At 39.2% G+C, this 27,132-nt stretch overlaps 3 protein-coding genes across 5 annotated transcripts in view; 2 read left to right on the top strand and 1 right to left on the bottom strand.

Annotated features, from left to right (window-relative positions):
• The first annotated feature begins 18 nt into the window (after positions 1-18).
• Positions 19-13,992, top strand: casp8ap2 (caspase 8 associated protein 2). 2 transcript variants are annotated; one of them, XM_026341522.1, is made up of 11 exons: positions 19-143; positions 256-320; positions 1,424-1,470; positions 3,329-3,403; positions 3,529-3,629; positions 5,104-5,178; positions 5,850-5,965; positions 6,164-8,493; positions 9,522-12,324; positions 12,882-12,981; positions 13,072-13,992. In XM_026341522.1, exons 3-11 carry the CDS (start codon positions 1,446-1,448, stop codon positions 13,132-13,134), a joined length of 5,688 nt encoding a protein of 1,895 aa, XP_026197307.1. In that variant the 5' UTR covers positions 19-143; positions 256-320; positions 1,424-1,445; the 3' UTR covers positions 13,135-13,992. The 2 variants fall into 2 exon arrangements, with proteins under 2 accessions (XP_026197307.1, XP_026197306.1); XM_026341521.1 differs by having other exon boundaries at positions 19-320.
• Positions 13,993-16,746: 2,754 nt separating this feature from the next.
• cx52.6 (connexin 52.6) lies at positions 16,747-20,123 on the top strand. Its single transcript, XM_026341335.1, has 2 exons — positions 16,747-18,144; positions 20,085-20,123. The coding sequence occupies exons 1-2, from the start codon at positions 16,747-16,749 to the stop codon at positions 20,121-20,123; spliced, it is 1,437 nt and encodes a 478-aa protein (XP_026197120.1).
• Positions 20,124-21,139: 1,016 nt separating this feature from the next.
• bach2b (BTB and CNC homology 1, basic leucine zipper transcription factor 2b) overlaps positions 21,140-27,132 on the bottom strand; it is a 78,077-nt gene continuing 72,084 nt past the window's right edge. For both annotated transcript variants that reach the window (XM_026341334.1, XM_026341333.1), the window contains exon 5: positions 21,140-26,912. In XM_026341334.1, coding sequence (XP_026197119.1) covers positions 26,418-26,912 — 495 coding nt within the window. In that variant the 3' untranslated portion in view covers positions 21,140-26,417. The remainder of the gene's footprint in view (positions 26,913-27,132) is intronic.

Genomic DNA, 27,132 nt, shown 5'->3' with positions numbered 1-27,132 from the left:
ACGCGTAGCACAGCGACGCCGGCAGAGTGCAACTGAGTGTAAGCTCCGCGAGTAAAACTGTTTGGAGCGAGCTGTGAAATCTACTACTTTTGAATACTCCCCTTTGTCAGGTGCTTGAACGAGAACTTTACCACACAGGACCAGTAAGTGTATAACTGATCATGTTTAGGTTTCGACTCCCGATGTAAGAAGATATTTTATAATCGAAGCAGCTGCAAAACTGACCGCGGGAAAATGTCGTTACTTCCTGTGCAGTAAAGTCTTGGCGCGACTCTGCGGTTGTAAACAACAAGAGGGAACATATCAAGACACACGAACAAGTAAGTCAGCCAATTCATAGTTTGTTTATTCATATATCCTTCTTATGAACGTCTGAATGATGCATAACTTTCAGGGTAGCACTAATCTCCGGCGTTATGTTCTATTATAAATAACATTGGCAACAGTTAGCATTCATTTATACAGGCAGCGGCGGTTTAACGTTAACCGAACCAAACCCGTTTATTACAACAATAATATATGTAACAATGCAACATCAGGGATATTCTGACAGAAATATAGCCACGAATGCCTTTCTCACTAGAAACTAAAATGAGACAGTGTTACAGTATTCCTAATGACTGTCAGATATGTCGAAGATGATCTATCTGCCTCCATTTTCTATTTTTTAACAAATGTTTCGAGTTCAAATGTGAAGAGTGTTGGACAGAGCTGTGCCAATGTTAGCTTGAGCCTCGGCTCGGGGTGTCAGGAGTTATTTGAATTCAAATAAACGCTGTAAAGACAATAAAGTCAGAATTGACAATAAAAAATTGAAAAAATAATTAGAGTAGATTGATTGCATTACGCTGTTTATATAAATAAGCAGGGTAATGCAGTGGGACAGAGCAGGTGTTGTAAAGCGCTTGTTACACCAAGTACCACTTGAACTCTTGTACCACATACTAACGTTATTCCAGCGAAAAATCTAACTCTGATGCTTATAGTATAATAAATTTAACAAATGCTCAGCTTAACGTTATGTTGAAGGTCGAATATTACAGGTGGTCAAGTTATGAAAGGGTCACATTACTCCTCCACTATTTGATAAAGGTCAGAACACAATGCTTAATGCTTCTGTACTACTTGCTACTACTTGCTAAATAGGTTGATGTCAAATCTCACCGAGACTTTGTTTTAAAAAGTCACCAAGCCCAAATTGAAATTACCTGACTGACACCAGCAAAGTTATTTCTCTGATTGAGAAGTTAGTGGAATGACCCTTTAAATACGGCTTAATCGATGCTACAATTAATGATGGATTTATTAAATGTGTCCTGCTGTCAGCCAGGAGTTACAGTTTATGAAGTGTTGTCTATACTGCTATTTGTGCACTACTAATAATAGATTTTTTGCTTGTTATCTGATACTTCTTACAACACAGAGCCACAGAGAAATTTGGAACAATGGACAACAGTGATGCTTGTGGAGGTAAGTCTATTTTATTTAGATCATTTGTTTTATTTAAATCCACACTGTATGGCGATATTATGGTGTAATGAAGCTAGTGTACCACATACCATATTGTAGAGATATCTCCAGCAGTTGTTTCATTTTTAACTCTCATCCATCCATCTATGTAAAACATTTGAAGGTGGTTGCCGAAAGCACTTAAAGCAACACAGAGAAACACAATACAGAAGGCGTATACATCCTAGTTGCTCCTAACCTGCCAAAATATTGTTCCTTCAAAAATATAACCCTGATCACACAGTATACTAAATTCACAGCCACAACATTAAAACTACCTGGTAGTTTAAATGTTGTGGTGGACATGGCTCATCATGGGGAAAACTGTAAAGTTGGTGATGATCGACAGGTGCCAGAACACACCATGCATCACAGTTTGCTGTGTGTGCAGCTGCGTAGCCGCAGACTGCAGCACTGCCCACCACAACATTAAAATCACCAGGTACAGTTGCAAGAAAAAGTATGTGAAACCTTTGGCATTACGTGGAGTTTTGCATGAAATGTTCATAAAATGTGCTCCGATCTTCATCTAACTCACAACAATAGAAAATCACAGTCTGATGAAAATAATAGTACACAAATATTATGTTTTAATGTTTTTATTGAACATAACATGTAAACATTCAGAGTGCAGGGTGGAAAAAGTACCACTCCAGAAGGTGTATTTTGTTCTGTTGAAGCTATTCTTTTGTTGAATTACTTGCATGCTCTGGGTCATTGTCTTGTTGCATCACCCATCCTCTGCGGAGCTTCAGTTGGCGGACAGATGGTCTTACGTTTTCCTGCAAAATGTCTTGATAAACTCTGAAATTAATTTTTCAATGACAACAATCTGTCCAGGCACTCCAGACACTCTAGGATACTTCTTTACCTCATTCAGTATTCTGCGCTGTGCTCTTGCAGTCATCTTTACAGGATGACCATGCCTAGGGAGAGTAGCAACAGTGCTGAACTTTCTCCATTTGTAGACAGTCTGTCTTACCATGGACACATGAACATCAAGGCTTTTGGAGATACTTTTGTAACCCTTTCCAGCTTCATGCAAGTCAACAATTCTTGATCGTATGTCTTCTGAGAGCTCTTTTCTGCGAAGCATGGTTCACATCAGGCGGTGCTTCTTGAAAAAAGTAAGCCCAAAACTGGTGTGTGTTTTAAAGGGCAGGACAGCTTTTAGCAACACATCCAATATCATTACACTGATTGGACTCAAGGCTGTCTCACCCCTGGCTCCAATCAAGTCATTAGGCTAGGGGTTCACATACTTTTTCCACCCTGCACTGTGAATGTTTACATGTTCTGTTCAATAAAAACATGAAAACATATAATGTTTGTGTACTATTATTTTCAGCAGACTGTGTTTTTCTGTTGTTGTGAGTTAGATGAAGATCAGAGCACATTTTATGATCAATTCATGCAAAACTCTTTTACTCCACGTAATCCCAAGGGGTTCACATACTTTTTCTTGCAACTGTAGGTTTAATGGTGTGCATTTAATGTACTCTGTGATCAGATTGGTGTATGTTGAGTTTATTTTTTACAAAAGGCTTTTCATTTACTTTACCTTATGCTTAGGACTTTTAAGCATCAACGGCTACCTTGTATATTTAGTTCTTGCAACTTTGTATTTGCTTCTCAATTCAAAATGTAAAATCAACAGCAATTATATAAACAGTTCCCACATTGAAATGAGACATGTAGCATTTATAGCAGGTGCAAATTAATTTAAGAGTGATTTGTGGTTAAGATTTATGTGGAAAAGGGCTTGATTATATTGTATATGACATACATTTAAACTGTAATGTGTGTATAATATCCACAGTCTTTGTACCCGATGTCAATGAAGATTCTGTGGATATCTACGATGGCCTGGACATTGGCTTTAGCAGCAATGCAGGTAAAAGTCTTCAGTAAAAGTTTCTTCTAAATAGTCTAGACTAACACATCTTCCTCTGCTCAACACTGAAACGGACTTTCAAATATGGTTTATGTCATATCTCCTGTTATTTCTGTTTATTTCAGAGAAGTCAATCCCAGACACTTCTCAGCTTAAAGAATCAATGGATCTTTATGAAGAAATTGTCACAGAAGAACAGCAGAACAGAGAGTCATCCTATGCTGAGGTGAGTTTCCACTGGCTTCATGCTTTTCTCTCATGTGATTTCTCATACAATCCCTTTTCTAAAAAGAATACCTTCACCCAAAAGAGACAGGAACATGGTGACATATAGGAGCAGAGGAAGAAGCACTCAGGTGGGCTACATCTTCTGATGACTTTGTACTCTGAAAGAGATCCATGACTGAAAAGTATTGGTAGGGGAGAGTGTAGCCAGACAACACAGGATGGTGGTGTGTCAGGGAGGAGGTGAGACAGGCTCTAGGTGGTCAGGAGGTGATTTAAGATGACTGGGCAACTACAGCTAATGTGATCAGGGAGACAGGTAGAGGGTACTTGATGTGTTATTAGGAGAGTAGACAAGGGGACTTGGTGGATGTTCAGGTGTGAATACAGAGAAAGAGGTTAGCTAAGAAGAAGTAGAACACCGAGAGAGGACTGAAAAGATAAGACAGGAGTACAGGGAGATGCATCGTAAGGTGAAGGTAGAGGTGGTGAAGGCCTGGTGGTGTGCCAGGTTGGACAGTAAAGATGACGAGTTGGATATGTAAAGGTTGGTGAGGCAAAGAGATAGAGATGGAAAGGGTGTTCAGCAGATTAGGGTGATGAAGGTAGGGATTGAAATTCATTGAAAGGTGCCAAAAGTGTAATGGGAAGATGAAAGGAGTATTTAGAAGAGTTGATGAATGAGAAAAATAAAAGAGAACCACGAGTAGAAGAGGTAACTGTTGTGGAGCAGGAAGTAGCAAAGATTAGCAAGAGTAAATTGAGGAAGGCATTGAAGAGGACGAAGAGTGGAAAGGCAGCCGGTCCTAATGACACATCTGTGGAGGTACAGAAGTGTCTAGGAGTGGTGGCAGTAGAATTTCTGACCAGTTTGTTTAACAAGATCTTGGAGAGTGAGAGGATGCTCGAGGATCTTTAGAGGAGATATTGTGAACATATCAGTAAACAGATGCTGAGGTTGGAGCTGCCAGACAGGAGGTGTAGAGGAAAACCAAAGAGGAGATTTATGGATGTAGTGAGAGAGGACATGAAGTTAGTTGGTGTGAGAGAAGAGGATGCCGAGGATGGAGGCAGATGAGTTGATGTGGCGACCCCTGAAAGGAAACAGCCAAAAGGAAAAGAAGACATTTTAAATTATTTACAAATAGTCACATAATGTTATTATTTACATTTAACACTGTATCCTTACTTTTTTGGACAAAGGGTTTTAGTACCCACGTTAATTCTTAAGATGAGACATGTAGTTAAACTGTGTTTGCTGTTGTGTGCAGAGATCAGAGAACACACCACTATTTTACTTGGCTCTGTAGCTTTTTCTCATTAAAACCACCAGGTGGTGTTAATTGTTAATTGTTAACAACAATTACAACTGTAATCGTTGTTACAGTGCTTACCATAAATGTTTGATTGGCTGTCACTGTGCCATGATGTTGCATTTTGTTAACGCTCAAACTTCTCTTTTTGTGTGTTTCCAGTTGAAATCCAGATTCCAAGCAGCCCAAAACCAAATTAAAGAGTTGCACAGGAGACTGGAAGAGATGGAGATCCAGGTTTGCTTTATTGTCCTTATTTGTTATTTTAAGGAGGGCAATATTGTAGAAATATTATTACTGACAGGCATGGAAGAAATTAATATGACTTTTTGCTTAACTTTTTCAACTTCACCAATTGCCTCTGACTTAGATCATGTCAGCTTTCTTGTTATTGACATTATATCCTTCGATTTACTGCTTATTTATTCATTCAGACTTTCAAATTTTATTTTGCATTACAAATATGGTGTGTTATTCACTTTATTACAGTGATATCTATGCAAATACAGAGCCTTTTATTAAAAGAATGAATAGTAATTCATGTTAATGTTTCAGTTGTATGGTATGCCCACTACTTCACAAACCCTATCCTTAAACACCACACCAGCCCTATTCATATAGACAATTTTTACACAAATACAGATAGCACTGTTGTTTTGTTTTTGTTTAGTTTTTTTAGCATGAAAGAGGGTTTAAAAATGTAGTTGACACAATTGAACTGTTCCTAGACTGGGAATATATGGAAAATTGGGTATAGCAATACAAATTGTTGTTGCCATTATAGCCATTATAATTTACCAGCATTGACATGTTATTTCTCTCTCTCTCTCTCTCTGTGTATAAATGAATGTTTGTGCGTATCTTGATCCCTATCTCTCTATACTATATATCTCTGTCTCTGTCTGAAGAACACAAGGTTAAACAGTGAAAACTGTAGTCTTAAAAAGAATATCTCAGCACTATTCCGAACAGCGAGACAGGAAGTGGCACGCAAAGATGCTGAGATTCAGAGGCTGAATCTATGGTATGTTTTGGTTTCAAAAATATGACCTAGTGACCAGTTACAATTATATCTGTTTACTTTTAGTGCTGTAGGTTAATGTCATTAGTTAATCTGACATTTCCAATTAGTAAATGTATCCTTACTTGAATACTGCAGTCTGATGATCTCCACTGTGTGGTCTGTGTAAAATTATTAATCTCTGTAAACATTTTTCCTCAGGTCAATGAAAGGACATCATCAGTTTCACATTAATAATGTGCACGATCGAAATTCCAGCACTAGGCCACCTACCTCCAGTTCTCTGCCTCCCCCATCCATTTCTCTCCCTCCACCTTTACCAACTTCAACTGTCCGGGATCCTCCCCAGGAAAACCCCAGGAAAGAAAACACTACTTCTATTAATCAGCCCACTGGCTCTTGCGTTGAGATAAGAGCCTCTAAAGCATCTTCTCATTGTCATTCGAAAAGTTTATCAACCCTACACAGTGAGTCAGACAAACACAAGTCTAAGCACAGAGATGAAAAGTATCAAAGTCATAAACTATCTCAATTAACAGACAAAAGACATAGAACTTCAGATTCCAACAAGGACTGTCAACCCCACGACAAAACCAGGTCTCATAAAGCAGATAAAGACACAGGACGAAAGCATGACTCAAGTAAAAGTAAGACCCACCTAAATGCTGAGGGGCACCACAGGTCAGACAGGGCTAAAAGCCCTCCTCCAGAGATCAGTGCATTGTCATCTGTTGGCACAACAGGGAGTGGTCGAGAACATAGACAAGGTAAAGCTAAATTTGTAACATCAGATTCTGAATACAGTACAGCTCACAGCTCTAAAGAACGTCACAACCGAGATAAAAAAAGTTTCAGACATAGAAGTTCAGACTCAAAGCACCAGATAAAGTCCTCCTCAAATCACAATGAGGCGAGATTCAAGGTTTCCTCCAAAGATAGGGAAGAAGAGCAACTTAAAAAGGATTATCAAAAAAAGGTAGAGAGACGAGATAAAGATGAAATCAGCAGAAAGCATAAGAGAAGCAGTCTGTTAGAGACAAGCAGGGGACGTGAGAAACAGCGAGCAAAAGAATCAGACCAAGCTGAAGGTGATGTGTGTCGCAGCAAAACCAAGCAAAATAAGTATGAGGCTTTAGAAAGATCATCCATAGAACGAAAAACAACTGAGAAAAGCTCTGTGAAGGAAAATACTCCAAACAAGAAATTGTGCTTTATGGAAACACTGAATCTAACACTTTCCCCAGTTAAGAAGCCAACAATCCCAATGGATGACAGCCAGAATGGCCTCATCGTAGACACGGTTGTTGAAAACCAACCACACGATGAGAATTTACAGCCTAATGTCGAAGACATGTGTGTTATTGATGAAGTAAACAGCAGTGAATTAGAGGCAGGGTTGGAAGATGTTGCAGAGCAAACTTCAGACATCCCTGAAAGGACACACACGAGCTGTGATGATGTGAAAAATGTTCAGAAAGAGAACATGAGCTGTAGTAAAAGTGAAACTGGCAAACTACTTGAAACTAATTCAGTTAAAACTACCTCAGCATACAGCCAATCCCCTGATACAGCACAGAATTATAAGACATTACACCCCACACCCAAATCAGCACAGAGTAGTTCTCCCACACCACATAAGAACATTTCACAAAATCATGGCAACAGCACGGAGCTGGCCTCAGATATCCAGGTAGATGAATCTGGTCCACTGGAGACTACAGACACAGTCGGTTTCAGTGACACATCTAGAAACATTTCCAAACAGCACAGAAGTTCTTCTTCACACCAGGAAAACCTTCAAAATGATGCTGAGCAGTCTGTTGCAATCATCAAACCTTTTGTGCCTAAATCAAGGGAAAAACCTCCTAAAACCACAGAACAGACAAACCTGCTTGTGGATTTAGCTGAAGATGGTGCAACTAATTCACCCTTAAGAGACAGTCCTGAAGCTGAGGATGTACCTGGCAGTTCTAGAAATCAACAGATCCATCCTCCTGTTTCACCCCAGAGCAGTCAGCAAGGACCGCCTCCTCTGCCAACCACACCTATTCAAAAGAAAGAGGTTGGTTATACAGAAACTGGTCCTAAAGAGACACATCCTGTATCCAGTACAATAAGCCTGGAATCATTACCACAAGAAGGACTGAGTCTACCTGAGGCTATTTACATTTTAACACAATCAAGTGAAAATGCCAGTGACAGCCTTGCAACTGAGCCAAGCTCTTCTACTTCCTCTGAGGGAGTTTCGAAAGTGAGCAGTACCACAGAGGAAATGGTACTGCCAGAAAGGTACAGTGAGCTCAACTTTACACCAAAGAAGAACTTCAGTCCAGGAAAGAGTAATGAGAACAGTGTGGAGCCTTCTAGCTCAGTGCCATTACTTCATGACGAGGACTCAATGATGCACACACTGAGCAATCTGAGGAGGTTCCCTGATGCTATTAGCCCCCTGAGGAGCCCAATACGAATAACCAAAAGAAGTCATCTCCACCTTCACACCAAGCCTGGTCATGTCAAGAGCCTTCAAACTGGTAATGCTGGCCTGATAATGGTCACTGACAGTGATTTTAGATTTTACATTGATGCATAAAACGAATGTGGCTGTGTTGTGGGATTTGTTAGGCCAGTTAGCTTGTGATTACAACTTTGCTGTTAGATTTATTGTTTTTAATCAGTTGGTGGATGTTTGCATTTTTGCTTTCATGTAGTTGTCCCTTTTATAATGATTGATAGTTATTATCTTGACCAATTCAACCTTAGTTATCCTATCTCACTCTAGATGGCAAATAAAAAATGCATCTCATCTCAAAGAGGAATTCCATTGACACATTAAAGTCTGGTTAGAAATATTGGAAAATAATGTTTTTAATTCCTTTTTTTTAATTCCGCTTGAGTCAGTCTCAGTGTTTAAAGGTTTGAAAAAAAGTGGATGTAGGAGGATGTAGAGTTAAAATAGAAAGGACCTTAGGCTACATTGTCTGCTACCAGCACCAATACATCAGAATTGCGTTACATTATGGGCGTTTTTAGAATTGGATTTTGACAAGTGGTTCCATTAATTTGCAGCCTTCCGATACCATTGCTGTAAGATGTTTTTAATAGGCAGCAAGCCATTTTACCTAACCTTTATCTATGATTTCTATATTTGTTTCAATGTTTTATGCCGATTTTTAGAAAAACAAAACATTAATGCTGTTGGTCTTTGTTATGGTGGGCAGAGGTCAGCACGGACAGCCCCAGATGCAGCCAGCTGTCCCAGTTTTGCCATGCTGATTTGTGTCCACCACAACATTGAACTGCAGTTACCAGCTCCAAACAGAACTCTTTGTCGTATTTTAATTTTTCAGATCGACCTAAAACACAACAGCAGCTAAGGTTCCATTTTGTTGAACTGATCATGCTACTGCATGCTTGTTTATTTATTGTATTTAACAACAATATTCTTTAAATTGTGCAATAGTAAGTTCACTGTGAGATGTCGTAAAAACATAATTATTAACATATTATAATAATAATTAGAATATGTCTACATAAACTTTTCTCTCTTCTTCCTGTGCAGATTTCTCCAACACTGCTGTTAATGTCAACTCAAAGAAGTTGGATATAAACAAAGAGAACAAATATCCAGGTTCTCCTGCAAACAATGACATGCAGAGTATGACTGACAGGCCCACGGATCATTCTTCAAATCTCTGTGACAATGAAGTAGAGGAAGGGGAAATTTTTAGTGAAAGTGAAGAGACGTCTCCAGATTCCCCTCTTCCTACAACCAAGCGGGCAAGGTTATCACCACCAGTCAGAAGTAAACCAAATCATAAGACTGTGGTAAAGAAGAAATCTGAAGAATGGCCTCTAGCCTCAAAAGAAACTAGTGAAACCACAGGTACATCGACACGAAGTCCAAAGAGTCGCTTTAAAACAGTTTGCCCTGCAGCAACTAAGGTTTCTTTTTCCAACATTGAGGATATAGTTGAGACATTCAGGTTGGTTCGCAGTGAGATCCGAAAAAAGTACATGAAGCTCCATAAAACGTTTCCCAAGAAGAGCTTCTATGGCATGATGGACAATTTCCAGGAGTCTTTTTTAGAGTTTGTGGATGGCGCGCAGTTTGGCCAAATATGCAGTCAGGCAGAGGAGCTCAAATCCAAGCTGAAGAAACTGATTGTATCTGTGTTTTCCAAAGTATCAAATAATGGGATAGTGAAGCGCATCTTTGAACAGCAAGCAACAGATCTAAAGCAAAAGTTGTGGGACTTTGTAGATGTCCAAGTTGACTATTTATTCAAGGATATTCACACAACACTGAAAAGCCTTTGCAAACCAACAACAGCACAAGCTAAGAATATGAGGCCAAGTGGGAATGAAAACGTGTCCGGACAGCCTACTGTGAAAAAGCCAGAGTGTCAACAGAAGGAAACTCGGTCTGCTCCAACCAACCTGAGTCCTATCAAGACTGTGGTGCCTTATAGAACAGGTCTGGGAAGCAGAGGCAAAGATATCAGAATCACACAGGACAAAGATACAAATGCTGAGCCACGTTTAGTATCGTGTCCAGATACACAAATTACAGACTTACTTCCACCTAAAATAGTTCCTCCAACTCCAGAGAAAAATAACATGGTTTCTTTGATTGTCTCTCAAAATGGCTCTTTGCTTGACAAAACTGACTTTGAAATACTCACAGAGCAGCAAACCTCCAGTTTAACATTCAACCTGGTGAGAGACTCTCAAATGGGAGAAATCTTCAAGTGTCTCCTACAAGGATCTGACTTACTAGAAACTAGCTGCATCGCAGGAGACAGCATGGCCTGGTCTCTTAGCACTCCGAGGAAGGATGGAGAGAGACTCATCAGCATCACCACGCCGACTAAATTTGACTCTCCATCTAAATTGCTCTCCCCCAACAAATTTGACACTCCCTCAAAACTTATCACTACATGGTCCAGCATATCACCTCGCAAGATTTCGTCTCCGAGATCAAAAGATCCCGTCCCATTGAATCCAGCTCTCTTTGATGAAAGTTGCTTGCTAGAAGTGCCGTCAGAGAACAGATTGATGCTGCAGTCCAGTATACCTCCACAGAAGTCATATTCCATTCTTGCTGAAGATCTTGCAGTCTCCCTCACCATTCCTTCACCCCTTAAGTCTGACAGCCATCTCAGCTTCCTACAGCCTTCGAGCGTGCGCATCATGTCCACTCCAGACAGTGTCATCAGCGCTCACATAAGCGAGGACGCTCTCTTGGATGGGGAGGATGCTAGTGAGCAGGATATTCACCTCACGCTAGACACGGACAATTCCAGCTGTGGCTCCAGCAGCAGTATGGTCTCAGTGGCACGCACCACATCTTTTGTGTTCCAGCCTGATAAACCCATGCAGGCGCTTGTCATGGAGAAATCCAATGATCACTTCATTGTGAAGATTTGCCAGGCAGCTTCGGCTGATGTCACCTTAACTGCCAATGACAGCTTAAGTGAAACACTAAAAGAAGAAGATGGGCAACATAGTGAAGAAGACATGGTTCAAGAAACTCACAATGAAAGTCAAGCAAAAGCAGATTTTTTGGACAAGTCATGTAATTACAGCAGTCCTTCAAATACCATACTACCAGTACAATCTAACTTTGCTAAAACCTCTGAGATGTGTCAGGCTATCACCAGTTCAGCTATCTATCCCACTCAAGATAAGAGCCTAACACTACCAAATGATCCATCCTGCCAAAAAGAAGATACATTGACTCATCAAAGTACCTCAAAAGTTTGTTTTCCTAAGGAGTCTCTGAAAAATCAGCCTGAAGCTGCTCCTTCAGAGAACACTTTGCACATTGGTGCTGGAAGCTCTGGTCCTGTTCATATGCAGATCACCACTAAAGAAGGTGTCACACTTACTGCTGATGAGAGCACACCTGGTACATGCCAAGAAGAAGACGCGCAAGCTCAGAAAAGTTCCTCAAAAACGCTGATCAGTGCCTCTAACACTGTGGTGTTAAGTAATGACTCCCATCAACCAGCTGAAAACGGTAAAACAAATCAGAGGAGCCAAACTTCACTGTCACAGTGTTCAGACTGGGAGAGGGAGGAAATGGAGTCATCAGAGGCTGAGAGGAGTCTAATCGTCACAGAGGACGTGAGCGGTACACCAGAGGCCAACAGTAGGAGTTGTGACAAAAGTAGAAAACGGAAGAAGTGTCAAGAAAAATCCAAAGCAAAGAAGAGCAGAACCGAGAAGGAGGTGGAGAGAACAGATGCAATTGTGTTCAAGAGAGACAATAATGAGTCTTTCCCAGCTCCTCTGTCCCCTAACAGTCTTTCTGCCAAAAATGTTGTGAGGAAGAAAGGCGAGGTGGTGATAGCCTGGACCAGGTCAGTAGCTGATTGTTTGGTATTATTCCTCCTCATAACCCTAACCCAGAAATATGTGAATGGAAGAATTAATGCATCTAAATCAAGTCCCTATTTATTACAAGTGATTTTTTTTTTCTTTTAATCCAAGATTTCTGTTAATGTTACACTTTACTCTGAATGCCCATAGCTTTAACTTGTGATGTACCAGATGACACCAAGCTCGTGTACTCATATAAGTTATCCAGTACAAATACACTCTTTACTCAAGATGAGAGTTTAAAAACAATATTATGTTGACCTCATGCTCACACACACACAGCAGAGCAGAGGGCTGTTTGTATCTTACCTGAGAAAATAATTCTTGATGGGATCAAGTAAATCTGCATGTTGCAGTGTATTATACAGCATGGTAGATTTGATGTTAGAAATACTGCATGATGATTTAGTGCAGGTGTTTGTATAGTTCAGGTCCATATTAAACACACCACTTATTTGTGTTGAAAGTTTAGTGTCTATGGTCACATGTGAAGATCTGATGAAAGGGTTACTGCTCACTGCCTTTATTTGTCTTGCAGAGATGAAGACCGAGCTATTCTGATAGAACTGAAGACAAAAGGTCCCTCACGAGAGACTTTTTCTGCCTTGTCAGAGAAGCTTAATAAGCCATCAGGGCAGGTAAGGTCTCTCTTCTCTAATGTCTTTTTGGTACTGTACTGTTGAGACTATGGTGAAATAAATACTAACTACCTTTTGTCCTTTTCCCAGATTTCTCACAGGTTTTATCAACTCATGAAGCTTTTTAAAAAGCAGGAGAAGACCGACACCTGATAAGTCAGAAGGCTGCGACTTATACACATAGCTCTTGTATTAGAACATCTCTACATACATTCTGAGGCTCCTCCTCATGTGATGTGGTGCAGGAAAGACTGGGGTCACTTAGGTCCCTACATCACTTCTGTGTCCATCGTGGTTTGACAGCACTCATTCTGTGACCATCAGCCAGACAGACGTATGGACAGCAGCCGTAGCCAAGGTTTGTTTTCAAATGAAGGTCAGGAATCCAGTCAGTGTCTGCGAAGGTTTCCTGTGCCTGTTCATAGTGTTTGACAAGTGTGAAAAAGGAGAATTCAGCAATAATGACTGTTCCGGAGAGTAAGGATGGAAGGTGTATTCAAAATAAACAGTCTGCATCAGTATTAGTGTTTGAGATCCACTTTTTGGTTTTTAGACGTCCACACTGCAGTCCCTTCTTTAGTATTGGTTTTGCATATTTACTGATGCCTGGTCCTTGCAGAAACACACAACTCAGCATCTGTATGTGCTCACATCAGCCTCTATACATATTTTGCAAAACATTCAGTCTCAACAGTTCCTCAAGTTGTGAAAACTGTTCAGGCGGCTGCTCTGGATCAGGTTATTGCAGGTTCCAGGTAAAGTGTGCATACTTTCTAAATAAAGTTGTGTTTTATTTTCTAAAAGTAGCAGATATTCACTGGAAACATCTGCCAGTGGTTTACCTTGAAGTACGGAGTTGCAATTTGGGCAATTTTTTTAACTCGGTATGTAAGAGTTTTGGTTCTTTTAGTGTGTGTGTGTGTGTGCGTGTGAGTACATCTTTGTTAACACAAATTCATATTGTTATCTGTTACTAAGACATTTGACTCATAATATTGCTTATTAACAGTACCAGACACAATACTGTACATAATTGTTTACTGAAAATAAAGTTTTATTTATTTATGCAACTGTGTGTTTTTTATAACTTAGTTTGTAAACATTCTAATAGAATATCAAAATATTTGGAGACAATCAAATCAAGACTCTGGTTGGCAGCAGTGGAGGGTCACAGAGAGTGGGTAGTAACAGCAGTTCAGTAAGACAAATTTTCGTGAAGTGGGCCACAGAATGGAAAGTGATGTTTGTGATCATTATAAATATCTTAGGGTTAAATCCCTTTAATAATACAAACCTCCAGAAGAACCAGGCTAAAGGTAGAAAAACAAATAGAAAAAAGAACAAGCAGCAGATGAAACATTGGACAGATTGGTTGAACCAATAACAGCATACTGGAAACACACAGCTCCAAAGTTAACAACACGTAATGGTGGTATATAAGTGGTGAAAGAAGAGGAGCTCAGTGTATCAGTAGAGCTGGTTCCACAGGAGAGGGGCTTGATAGCTGAAGGCTCTGCCTCCCGTTCTACATTTGGAAACTAAGAACCACAAGTAGACAAGAGGAGTGATTCATAAGAACTTAGGAAAAATAAATCCCTGTTAGTAAATCATTTTGATAATTAACTAATGATAATAATTTATTTTGTCTTACTGAAACCTGGCTGCAGCAGGATGAATATGTCTCTCTGAATGAGTCGACCCCCTCAAGTCATGTTAATTATCATGTTCCTAGAAGCACAGGTCGGGGTGGAGGAGTAGCAGGAATCTTCCACTCAAGTTTGTTAATCAACCCCAGACCTAAACATAGTTTTAATTCATTTGAGAGCCTCACTCTTAGCCTCTCTGATCCTAACTGGAAAAATCAAAAACCAGTCCTGTTTGTTATTGTGTACCGTCCTCCTGTCCCTTACTCTGAGTTTTTAAGTGAATTCTCAGAGTTTCTATCTGATTTAGTTCTTAGTGCAGATAAAGTCATTATAATGGGTGACTTTAATATCCATGTAGATGTTGATGATAACTGCCTCAACACTGCATTTAATTCACTATTAGACTCCATTGGTTTTACCCAAAGTGTAAATAAACCCACTCACTGTTTTAATCACACCCTTGATCTTATTCTGACATACGGTGTGGAAGTTGATCAGTTAATAGTTTTTCCCCAAAACCCTCTTTTATCTCACCATTTCTTAATTACATTTGAATTTACAGTACTGAACTATATTTTACTAAAGATAAAATTCCACTTGATTATCTTGTTGATAATACTGCAGCCTCAAACCAAACAATAGTCCATACTGATGCCCCTCTGAAAAAGAAGGTAGTGAATCAGAGGAAGTTAGCTCCATGGTACAATTCACAAATTTGTAACTTAAAGCAGAAATCATGTAAGCTGGAAAGGAGGAGGTCTTGCCTAGTCTGGAGAGATTTAATAAAATATAAAACAGCCCTCTTTAAAGCTAGAGCCACACATTATTCCTCATTAATAGATTATAAAATAAGAACAACCTCAGGTTTGTTTTCAGCACTGTAAACTACTCAATGGACTACTCTCTATACTCGTCTTGTTAGATCTTAGTGCTGCATTAGTATAGATTCCAACATTGTATTACACAGTCTCCCCCTTTTCCTTCCACTGTTGAGTAGCGATTGCTCAAGTGGGGTTGTTGTGTTTTCTATATAATTCTGTATACAGTTATATTTTGTACGGTCTAACACTGTAAAGTTTATTGAGAGGACCTCTGTTGTGCTTGGCATTTGGGATTTTATTGGGATTTTAACTATCTCCTATTAAACCAGCTCCCAGTTCAAGTTGAGGAGGCAGACACCCTCTTTTCATTTAAGACTAGACTTAAAACTTTCCTTTTTATAAAGCTTATAATTAGAGCTGACTGAGTGACTATAGATCATCTTTTAGTTATGCTGCTATTGGTTTTGTTTGTTGGGGGACCTCTACTGACACACTGAACTCCTCTCCTCTCCTCAACCCCCCATAAACATAAAATTTAATTGAATTAAAAATTAAAATGTTCTTTAGCCTCTGATATGTAGTGAAATAATATAAACAAGAAAGTATGTACATATACTTTAATCTGTACTTGAGTATTATGGCAAGGGAGCGTCTTTGTGCACATTGGCAGAACCATGCTGAATCAGGAAATGGTTTAAAGTTTATCCACAAGGTTGGTAACATACTATTAAACTATCATTTACATTTACATTTAGTCATTTAGCAGTTGCTTTTATCCAAAGTGACAAGCTATCACATGCTGTAGCAGTAAGATTCAGTCAGTTCACTGAAACTAAACTTACACCACAAAACACTCGAAAGGCTGTACTTAATGTATATTAAGGAGTTAAAGAATCAATGTCTTTGCCATATAGTGGATAAACAATAACGTTGAAAACACTGTCCTTGTCTGTGTATTGACAGAGTTGGTGCTGTTCCAGTGTAGCGTCCTGTTAAAAGTGGCCTGGTGAAACCAACCTCGGGGCATTATAGGGTCATGTGGAGGATCAATCACTGGAGTCCTACTTTGTCACAGCAGTAAAGTAGTGTCAGCTACACTGCACAGTGCACAGTCTTCAAGGGACCACTGCTGAGTCCTGATGTGTCCATAGCTGCTTTATGCTGAATTACACGAGACAAAGATTCTAGACAACATGTGAGTAAAGTCATTTTTACGGCATATCCACCTTCTGTTTTGTGAAAAAGGACAACTCATTTTTTTATTTCTTCACTGACAGGTTAGAATAATGTGACAGAAAATGGGGGATTGGAACCTATTAGGGAGCATTTTGGAAGAGGTCCACATTCATTCTACCATTGTGGGGAAGATCTGGCTCACCATCCTTTTCATTTTCCGGATGCTTGTGCTTGGTGTTGCAGCTGAAGACGTCTGGGATGATGAGCAGAGTGAGTTTGTTTGCAACACAGAGCAACCGGGCTGCAAGAACGTCTGCTACGATCAGGCTTTCCCCATCTCCCTCATCCGCTACTGGGTCCTTCAGATCATCTTTGTGTCCTCTCCTTCTCTGGTCTACATGGGGCATGCCTTATACCGCTTGAGGACCCTCGAGAAAGAGAGGCACAGAAAAAAAGCCTGTCTGAAAGCCGAACTAGAGGGGACAGACCCAGTGCAAGACCATAAGAGAATCGAGCGAGAGCTCCGGAAACTAGATGAACAGAAGAAAGTAAGGAAGGCTCCCCTCAGAGGCTCCTTGCTGCGCACATATGTTTTCCATATCTTGACCAGATCTGTGGTGGAGGTGGGTTTCATTATCGGTCAGTGTGCTCTGTATGGCATTGGACTGTCTCCTCTGTACAAATGTGAGAGGTTGCCGTGCCCCAACAGTGTGGACTGTTTTGTGTCACGTCCAACAGAGAAGAACATTTTTATGGTCTTCATGCTGGTTATTTCTGGAGTGTCTCTATTCCTCAACCTCCTAGAGATTTTCCATCTGGGAGTGAAGAAGATTAAACAAAGTTTGTACGGATACAAATATGGAGATGATGACAGTGTGTGCAGGTCAAAGAAAAACTCCATGGTGCAGCAGGTTTGTGTGCTCACCAACTCATCACCTCAGAGGTTGATGCAACTCACGCAGGCAACTTGCCCTGTTGTGTCTAGTGCTCTTGGAGAGACTGTGCCTTTCAGTTTCCCCCCAGTGGCCTATCTGAATCAAAGGCAGTCCTGCAACTCCAATCAGCAGCTTGCACAGACATCCAGGCCAAGCCAAGCTGAAATCCAGGAGCTACAGGAGCTGGGGGCTGTGGAACGGCGCTACACTCTCGACAACAGGAAGCCCTCGTGTAGCAGTGATGAATCAAATGGACCTCATGGCTCAGGTCAGCCACACTACTCAGGACCTAGAGCCACGCTGAGGGCCAGCCACATGGAAATCCCAGCAGCTCTGAGGAAGCAAAGCAGAGTGAGTGTTTGTAAGGAGCTGAGTGACCTGAGTGATTCCCCTGAGAGCGATCACTACCCCACAGCCAGAAAGTGCAGCTTTATGTCCAGAGGACTGTCCGAGGGAAAGCTGGCAACACCGTCTGACAGCGCCGAATCTCAGAGTGGGACAGACAGCGAGGTCCAGCACTTAAGCCAGGGAGACAGTCCAGCGGTGACCCCACCACCACCCGCCAGCGGGAGGAGGATGTCTATGGTGAGAGTAGAAATCATCATTATGTTTAACTGAATGTTCAAGATTCAAAAAACTTTATTAATCCCAGAGGGATATTGTTCAAATGTTTAATATGTTATTAAGTCAGTGCAGTCAGTTTAAAGTGTAATTTAGCACCAGGCTGAAAAGTCATAATAGTAAACAAAAGCAAATAAGTGGGTCAGCTCCTAGAGTGGCCGCCAATGAACTGTAACACGACCTGACTCCTGGACAAGACACTTACATAGACATAGAGAGAGAATTTCTATGTTTTTAAAAGCAAAGCTATTTTTCCAACATCAAAATAAAATACAGGGTAGATGTTGTTAGTACTGTGAATGACTACTGCAGCGGGGTTAAGGCTGTATTTTAAAGGATTAATTACAGAATCATAGAGAGGCCTATCATCAGCAAACATTAATGCTGTCTCCCAGTTGCATGTCATGTTTGCTAATGCAAGTTTATTTATTTTACAGAATAAGTAATTATTAGAAATTTATGGTAACACAGCTGAAGAGCGAGAAGAGTTTCTAAACCAGACATCATGGTCTTTTGGGGGCAGTTAGCTGAAAATGATTGAGGTAACAAAGTAAAGCAAAAAGACAAACTGACTAAATGATCTGCACTTATAAAGCAGTTTTCTTACTTATTGAATCTTTTTACAATGTTTTTTACAACTCACACGCTGATCAACGTACATGGTGCCTGAACCACCAGAATCAACTCGGGGTTCAGTGTCTTGCTCAAGGACACTTCCATATGTTGAGCTGGGGAACAAACTGCACAGACTTAACTGTAGATTACTGGAATATGTTAAATACAGATGCAAAATGAGAACAAGAAATACAGTGCTTCTTATATAATGATATGCATTAAATGATTATAAACACTAACATCAGGACTGTTAGCTTTACATAGGACACATATCAGGATAAAACATCACACTCAATAGTCCTGAATTAAAAGTCCTTAAGTTGGATGTAAGCCTGGAGAAAGGTGAAGAATACTTGTGCAGGTTTGTGTGCTTCACACACACAGATCATGACTGTGGGTCCATTACTCAGTTGTGTAACAAGTATGACAGGATTCCTTTAATTTCAGATGTGGAAGTTATCAGTCCAGCTGTGCCTTTTGTGTGTCATGGTGAAGAGAGCGTTGATCTCTGGGATGTACTTGAGTTGTCATCCTGGGTTCTTTTGTGCTGAAGGCCTTATTGTGCACTTCACATTTAGAACTGGGAGTTTGAGGCTTCCCTCTGCTGGCCAATATTAAAATACAATGATTAGGCTACAACCGTCTACAACATTAAAACCATGAGTTTGATTAAATGCTGTGGCTGATCACAGTACATACCCAGTCAGTGACGAATCCAGATGTTTGCTCGTGGACTAACATCTGTCATTAACCATTTCACTCTCAGTTGTATAACAGCAGCAGTGAAAGAGCGAGAAAGTAGTTTTATGTCTGCTTCAGTGAAATCTAGCAGGTGAACACACATACACAATGCTGTGTGTCCTGTACACACTATTCTGCTTCAGGTTGTATAATTAAGGAAATAATACAATTAACATAAAGTGTTTTATGAAACACACTCATCACTAATATCACAGTTTAATTATATTGGGATTGAGGTCAACTCTTACTTTCTGTGAATACATGTCGGCTTTCCCTCCGACAGATTTCTTTTTTAAAAATCCCATTTAATATTTACAACCGACTGACATCACAACTACCTGACACCTACAGTAATAACTACAGCTTTACCCATAGTTACCTATGTATTTTTAAGTTCACTCACCTCCAATTATTTCTGTCAGCTATAATGTCCAAGAGAACAGAAAGAGATATTAGAGGGCAAACAGAAAGCATGGATTGACCTTAAGACAAATGTGTTTGTGTCTGTAATATAAGTTTTAACCGTGCATTGTCCTCACATTTTTCAGAGCGTGATTCTGGAGCTGTCTTCAATCATGAAAAAGTAAATAAAAAATGACCTAACTACAGACATACAGGAGTTCAAATGGGAATGAGGATCCTGATTGCCAGTAAATCCCATCTTTTCTCAACTCCACCAATTTTGTTATTACGTATGTATGTGCATGAACAAGAGCTTCTGTTAAAATATGTTAACATACAGTCTACAGACAGAAATTGCTTAATAATTTGCTTCATATTCTGTACCAACAATACCCACAGAATCTTTTTTATTGATATTTTGTATGTAATTGAAGGTATTTTCTGGACACCATAAATGAGATATGAAGAAAAATGATGAGGAGAACATTTTGTTTGGTTGAAAGAGGCCCAATGTTGATTATGGGTGTATTTGACAAATTTGACAGAACGTCATTCACTTTTGTTTTTCTATTAAACGATTTTCCCTCTGTTTTGTTTGACTGGTGTGTTAGTCTGAATGTCATGCATGATGAGAGCCAGTTGGTTGCCCTCTGTCTCAGACATGATATGTTTAATGACATTTCCTGTGGATATTCATGGTCAAATCTCTTGGGCCCCTCTTCTCTATTTGGTAATTTCAGACATGGACAAAATTGTTGGAACCCTTCCGCTAAAGAAAGAAAAACCCATAAAGGTCACTTTACAAAACAATTAAACAACAACAATTAAAGAGTTATATTGAACCACAACTCAAAAGCAAACAAACTAATGAAACCGACCTGAAATTGACAAAACTAAAACATTGTAGTACTGCTTTCAAAGTCAATGTGTATAAAATAATCTATAAGCGTCTTGTAGACTCTCCAAGAGGCAGGGAATCAAAACTGTTAACAGCAATAAATATTTTTATATGCCCCATGGGTTGAATTAATATGTGTAAAGACATCACTTTAACTAACAAAGCAGTTTCATGGAACTCAGAGTGTTTTAATCTCTGTTTTAGGTTCTACAACCCAAAAAATTATTGATTTTCTTCAGTCTTAACCAGAGGCAGTAAATGTTTTAACAAACTCACTTAACAGGGCCTCCTCTTCACAAAACACAAGGTTATAGACTAACTGGGAAATATAGTGTAGTGTGAGACTGAATTGCTGTGATCATTTGGATCAAAACTGTAAGTCTGAACCAATCCATTGGTTGTTATAGTTGTCATAGAATTGTTATATCCCTACAGTTTTATATGGTCACATAATTTTTGTGTCCCCAAATGCCTTCACTGAATTACTAGATTAATCCATTAATGAATTGATCGACCAATCAATTGTTTAAAATAAGTGAAAGGAGCTTTAAAACATAGCAACACCTAATTATTTTACCAAAAACATAATGAAACAAGATGTGATATGCATGTTTCTTTATTTCATAAAGAGAAATGGTGTCTAGACAAAAAGTCATTTATATAACACTAGCAATTGAAATTAATGAAAATTGGTTTGCACAATACTATATTTACAATGATTATTAAGTCCTTTTAATTAATTAGGGTCAGGTAGCATTTAAAAATTATAAAGGTAAGAAGTAGAGATAAGTAAATAACAGCTATTTTGAATTAACAATATTAACACAAAACAGTCATCTACAAAAATGAAAGAAAAAAAACAACAACTTGAACTACAAGCTCAACAGCTATCACATTAAAAATGATGCACCAAAATACTAATACAATAATCCATATAATCTGTGTAAAAAGCATGTAGAAAAAACACCTGATGCAGTTTGCTGATACAGTCATTGACCAGTTATGAGAGGTATGAAGGATTTCACAGGTAGATAAGTGTGAGAAAGTCCGCACTGGTGACTGGGTTGGGGCACAGGCCCCTGCATACACTCATTTCACTTGAATGTGAACTATGGCCTCTGCAAGTTCTAAGGCAAATATTGGAGTTGCACTTATATCCATGTAATGCTGACCCATCTTAACGTTTGATTAAAGACATGGTGAAGAAACTCATTCTTTGTCTTCAACAATACCAAGAACCTGTCCAATTGAACTGAAAGATTTTACATGGCAAAATTGATCATACATGACATGACAACGGTTTGTAAACATTTAGCAAAATTTTGACTCCATGATATAAACCTGTGGATTCAACCAGGAAAACAGATTTTTTTCAAGAAAGTTGAGCAGTCATGAAAAAAGGCATATTTTTGTTCATATTATTTTGTCGAACAACCTTTGGAGTTGAAAAGCCAGTGTTTGTTTAAAGGAAGCAGCAACAGAAACGTTGAACTAAACACGACAAATGCACAGCAACAAGGTAAGAGCATTCAATTACAGAGTTACAGCAACAGCAAATAGTTTATTTAAACAATGGCCATAAAAAAAGTGTCTATGCTGGAGGACTATTCATTGCTAAATACATTTTTAGAAGTTTCTTATGCTTAAAATTGTTAGTTAGTTGTTTTCAAGTTGCAGTAACCATTATTTTATATAAGGGTTTGATCAGATGAGTATGCATAATGTGAGAGGTCACCTACAGAAACCTATCACTCTGTATTTTACTTGAAATCTGCAGAACTTATCCACCGTTCTTAGCTCCTTGTTTTTGCTTTATAACTAGTAAACTTTGCTCTCACTGTTCTCATTTCCAGCAGCAATCGGCAGGGCAAGAAAAGTTCAGTTAAGCTCATTGTGAGCTACCTTCCCAGCACCAAACAGACATAAGGTTAGCATAAGGGTTGCCAATGAACACAGTGAACAACACAGACTTTAATCAGAAATTGGTGGAGACCAAAACAGAGCTAAAAGAGAGCGAATATTGGACTTACATTCATCAGACACAAACGCATCTGTGTCTGCTGGATAAAACAATGAAATTAAAAAAGAAAAAACATTACTGGTATATAGCTATTCAGATACTTTTGGTTTTATTTGCCAAACTTGTGAGATCGTCTAAGGTTTCTGCAAATTCCAAAATACTGGCACTTTCACTGGTGCTACAAAGCTATATGATAAAAATGTACAGCTTAAAGTAAGATGTTTTTCAGTGATATCAGCACAGATTCCCCGTAGTATCAGAATGAAGGCAGAAATCTTAAGCAGCAGATATCCCAAAACTTGGACTTATAAATGAACTAACCATTTTAACCACAAACATAAAAGAAATGTTACCACTGACGTTGCGGATGCCTGTTATTATGCTTTCACCAAACTATGAATGATGGAGCATGCAGTGAGCTTCAGGGATCATGTTCAGAGGGTCATTGTGTCATCTCTACATTTTAGCTCCACGGAAGTTGAGCATTTGTTACGTACCATTCATAAGTAGGGGTCACAAAGAAATGTTGTTCTTGAAAGAAAAGCATGAATTTATGACATCAAATTGATCAGAATTACAGTGTGGACATTGTTAATACTGTAAATGACTACCATAGATGGAAACATCTGTTTTTTAATGGGATATCTACCTAGTTGTACAGATGCACATCATCAGCAAACAAGCCTAAGTTACAACTCAAGCTTTATGGACTTAGTTTCTCCAAACTGAAAAACAGAGATGCCTGTGCTCTCCAATGCAACACAAGGCCTATGATTACTGTCAAATAAAAAAGTACACAGAGAGAAAAAGTTGCATATTGTTTGCAGAAAATAAGCCTCTGTAACATAGATTGTTCCACTTTCATTTTCTGGCTTCAACCTGTTAGAATCTCCAGATGGGTAAATACTGTTGCATTTCACTAAATATGCGTACTACAATGAAAAGAGCACAAACTGTAAAAAAAAGCACCGAAAAAACACCAGTCAACAAAAAAGCACTACTGTTCTGCAGTCAAGCTGTGCCTCAACATATGCCCTGGGCGTGTGTGTGCGTGTGTGTGAGCTTTATCAATATATGCATGTGTCATGTTTGTTAGTGTGCAGATTTATGTACTTTTACAATTTATTGACAGGTTTAAAAAATATACTTTGAGTTCAGCTGAGAAACATCTGAGCTCATGTCTTAACTTCACATCTATTGTTAAAGTCACAGGGAGAACTTCTAGATATTTCATCGGAACTTTAAAGCACCAATCCCAGATGTATTTGGCCACAAAATATTAAGATATATTTGTCAGGCATTTGAACTGTGGCCTAGTCTTAAAGAGAAATAAAACACTGTATTTGCCAGCAGCAACATTTGACAGTGCCAGCAAATACACACACACACTCACAAAAAAAAAAAAAAAAAAAAAAAAAAACTGGGTAAAAGAGTAGGCAGATATCAATAAGATAGAGTTTGAATAGCACACTTCAGGAATCTCCTTTTCAGAACACGGATTAGTGCTTGAAATAGCAATAAGTAAATGCATTTTTTTAAATTTGCATTCCAATTGAATTCTACCTTAGTACTAGAACATGGCCCTGTTTGTACTTTAACGCATGCTTCTAGTGAGGGTTTAGATAATTCAGCTTATTTATACACAGAAATACAAATCAAGCAGACTGCAGTAGGGAGACAAACAGAAGCTTGATAAACTAGCTAGGCTAAAGGCAGCATGCATGCACATCACACACACACAAAAAAAAAGAAAAGAAAATTAAATGTTCCCATTTTATATGATTGTTACTCAGTAATTCTGACAACAAATACACAACTTTTACATCAAATCAATTCTGAATTAGCTTATTCAGTTCCTACAGAGAAATATAAGGTGTGATCACTCTTATCCTAAAACACTGGCTTCCTTTTGAGTCTATCTTTTAGAAAATCATCTTTAAATGTTTTACTCTATATTCATAGAATCATATCACAATGTTTGCTCTTCAAGTGCCAATATTAAGTGCTCCAGTCTCAGATGTTTAAGGGGTCTGAAACAAAGACAAATACCTTAATTGAAGTGCTAAATGGTGCTAAGAGGCTGTGGCTGGAAACAATGTACTTCATAATGTCAGATTTTCATAAATTTTCCTCTATGGGTGTTTATCATATCAGGATCATTTAGAAAAAAATGAGTATTTGTCACTTTTGGCTGTCTCTGAACATCACACAGCAACACATAAGAAAGCTAAAGTGTGTCCACAAATAGCATATTTAAATACTGATAAGAAATAACATTTACTCAAAAACCCAAGGCAAATCTCTTTTTTTTTCCACATTTCAAAAAAGAGTCAAAGGTGGAAAGGAGCCATGCGTCCCAACATATCTTGAACGTATAACTTTTACGCATGCATGGGACTCAAACTTTTACGTGTGTTGATGCTTGTGTATGTATGTACTGTTTGTGTGTGTCTACATGTGTATCAACCTGATTTCCTGAGTTTAAGAACACCCACCATTAAGGGGAATGTTCATTAGGCAGGACAGGAAATAGCAAAGCAAAGATTTTTCCTAAGCATAAAGGTGCCTGATAAAAGCCCGGTGAAAAAGATCTAATCTAAGCCTCTACCTGTACAAAATCACTGTTAGAGTCATCATGCTCCATTCATGCTCCATACTATATACATTTCTGCCAAACAAGCACTTGAAAGTCATTACAACATCCACATACAATGGTATTGCTGATGAGTGGGCAATAAAAATAGCCATATAACCGCCTGCAAAACCCTTTTTTCCTTTCAGTTCAGTGCTGAGGAAGGCAAAGGAGGAATGTTTTCGGTTACAGTCTGTACAAAGTTGTCCTGTACAGAAATACAAATGTGAGACATTTAAAGACATTTTTGCATATGAACATTTTACAGTCTGACTGCATTGTGACTTCCTCATGTACAGAAACTGTATTCTCATTTTTTATGAATTAGGTTGAACATTCAGAGGATTTTTCCTGAGTTTGAATTGCTGTGACGAAAAGGGCCACTAAGATATAACGAGAAAAGAAGCACAGAAAGAGAGAGAGAGCGACATAAACGTAGACATGAAGTTAGACAGAAAGAGGTAGAGAAGATTCATAAAGACAGAGTGGGAAAAAGAGAAGCCTAAGTGGGAAAGAGAAAGGCACAAACAGAGATGCTGTTTGTACACAGAGAGACAAAGAGAGCTGCTGTTAAGGTCCGATGATGTCCAACTTTGAGCTGTGATGAGTAACACAAGAAGAACAACGTCTTCACTGTGAGTGTTGCTGCCGGGGCAAGTGTAGCACCATTGTAAGGGTTTGGTGAGAAGTTCCCACTCTGTCATGGTAAGAGGAAATACCTGGAGGACAGTATTGCTGCTGTTAAGACAACTTTAGTGTCAACCGTTCAAAAACGAAACCAAACGAACAAACAAAAGACATAAATACAAAAAAAGCTTGTTTTTCGGTGAACACTGAGAGAGGCTGACATCTCAACAACCCAGAGAGTGGGTTTGTCAGAAGAGTAAAATTAAATAAAAAAAAATCAACAACAACATAGAGAATCACTACTACTTAGTACAGTCCTTCCTTGGCTGCTCGTCAGTTGTACATTTGTCAGTCATTTCCTGGCAAAAATCGACTGTTACTGTCTGGTTCGATGTTTCTGTGGACAGCCCTGACTCTGTGTACAAGCAGGCATCTTGGCTGTCCGTATCTTTGTCTGCCCCATTTCTAACAGCCATGTCAGGCTCACTCTCCGGTGACCCATGGAAGCTGGGTTCTGGTGTGGCTGAGCCTGAGTGAGTAGTGAGGTCGATGCTGGTGGTGGTGTTGGTGGTGGCGGGGCTCCGGGCGCCCTTAGGCTCGTTGGTGGCGTTGTTGCTGGCAGTGGAGTTGGCAGGGCGGAGCACTGGGCAGTAGTGGTGTAAAGACTGGACCTGCTCTGGACTCAGCTGGACATCCCTGCACACTTCCTGGGACAGGCAGGAGAAGTTCTCCCACAGCTCACCCATACATGCCTTCAGCTGGTTCCTCTCTGTCAGCAACTTCTCCTTCTCACACACCTGCACATACAAAGTTGTCACTTTAGAGGACATTACATAGACATTACAAGCAAACCTTAACCTAATCTTCAAATAAGTTGTCTTGGTTTAAATCCCCATAAGTAAGTACAGAAAGTCTCCACAAGTCTCCTTCACTAACATCTCAAATTTATTCTCCACTGTGTTTTTGTTTTTCACCTTACTGATTTAGTTCCTTAAGTGGAAAACAGAAAACAAGTTG

The sequence above is a fragment of the Anabas testudineus genome, chromosome 24 (assembly GCF_900324465.2).
Source record: "Anabas testudineus chromosome 24, fAnaTes1.2, whole genome shotgun sequence".
Lineage (NCBI taxonomy): Eukaryota > Metazoa > Chordata > Actinopteri > Anabantiformes > Anabantidae > Anabas > Anabas testudineus.
The sequence above is the reverse complement of the archived record's forward strand: the minus strand, read 5'-3'. Positions and strand labels throughout refer to the sequence as shown.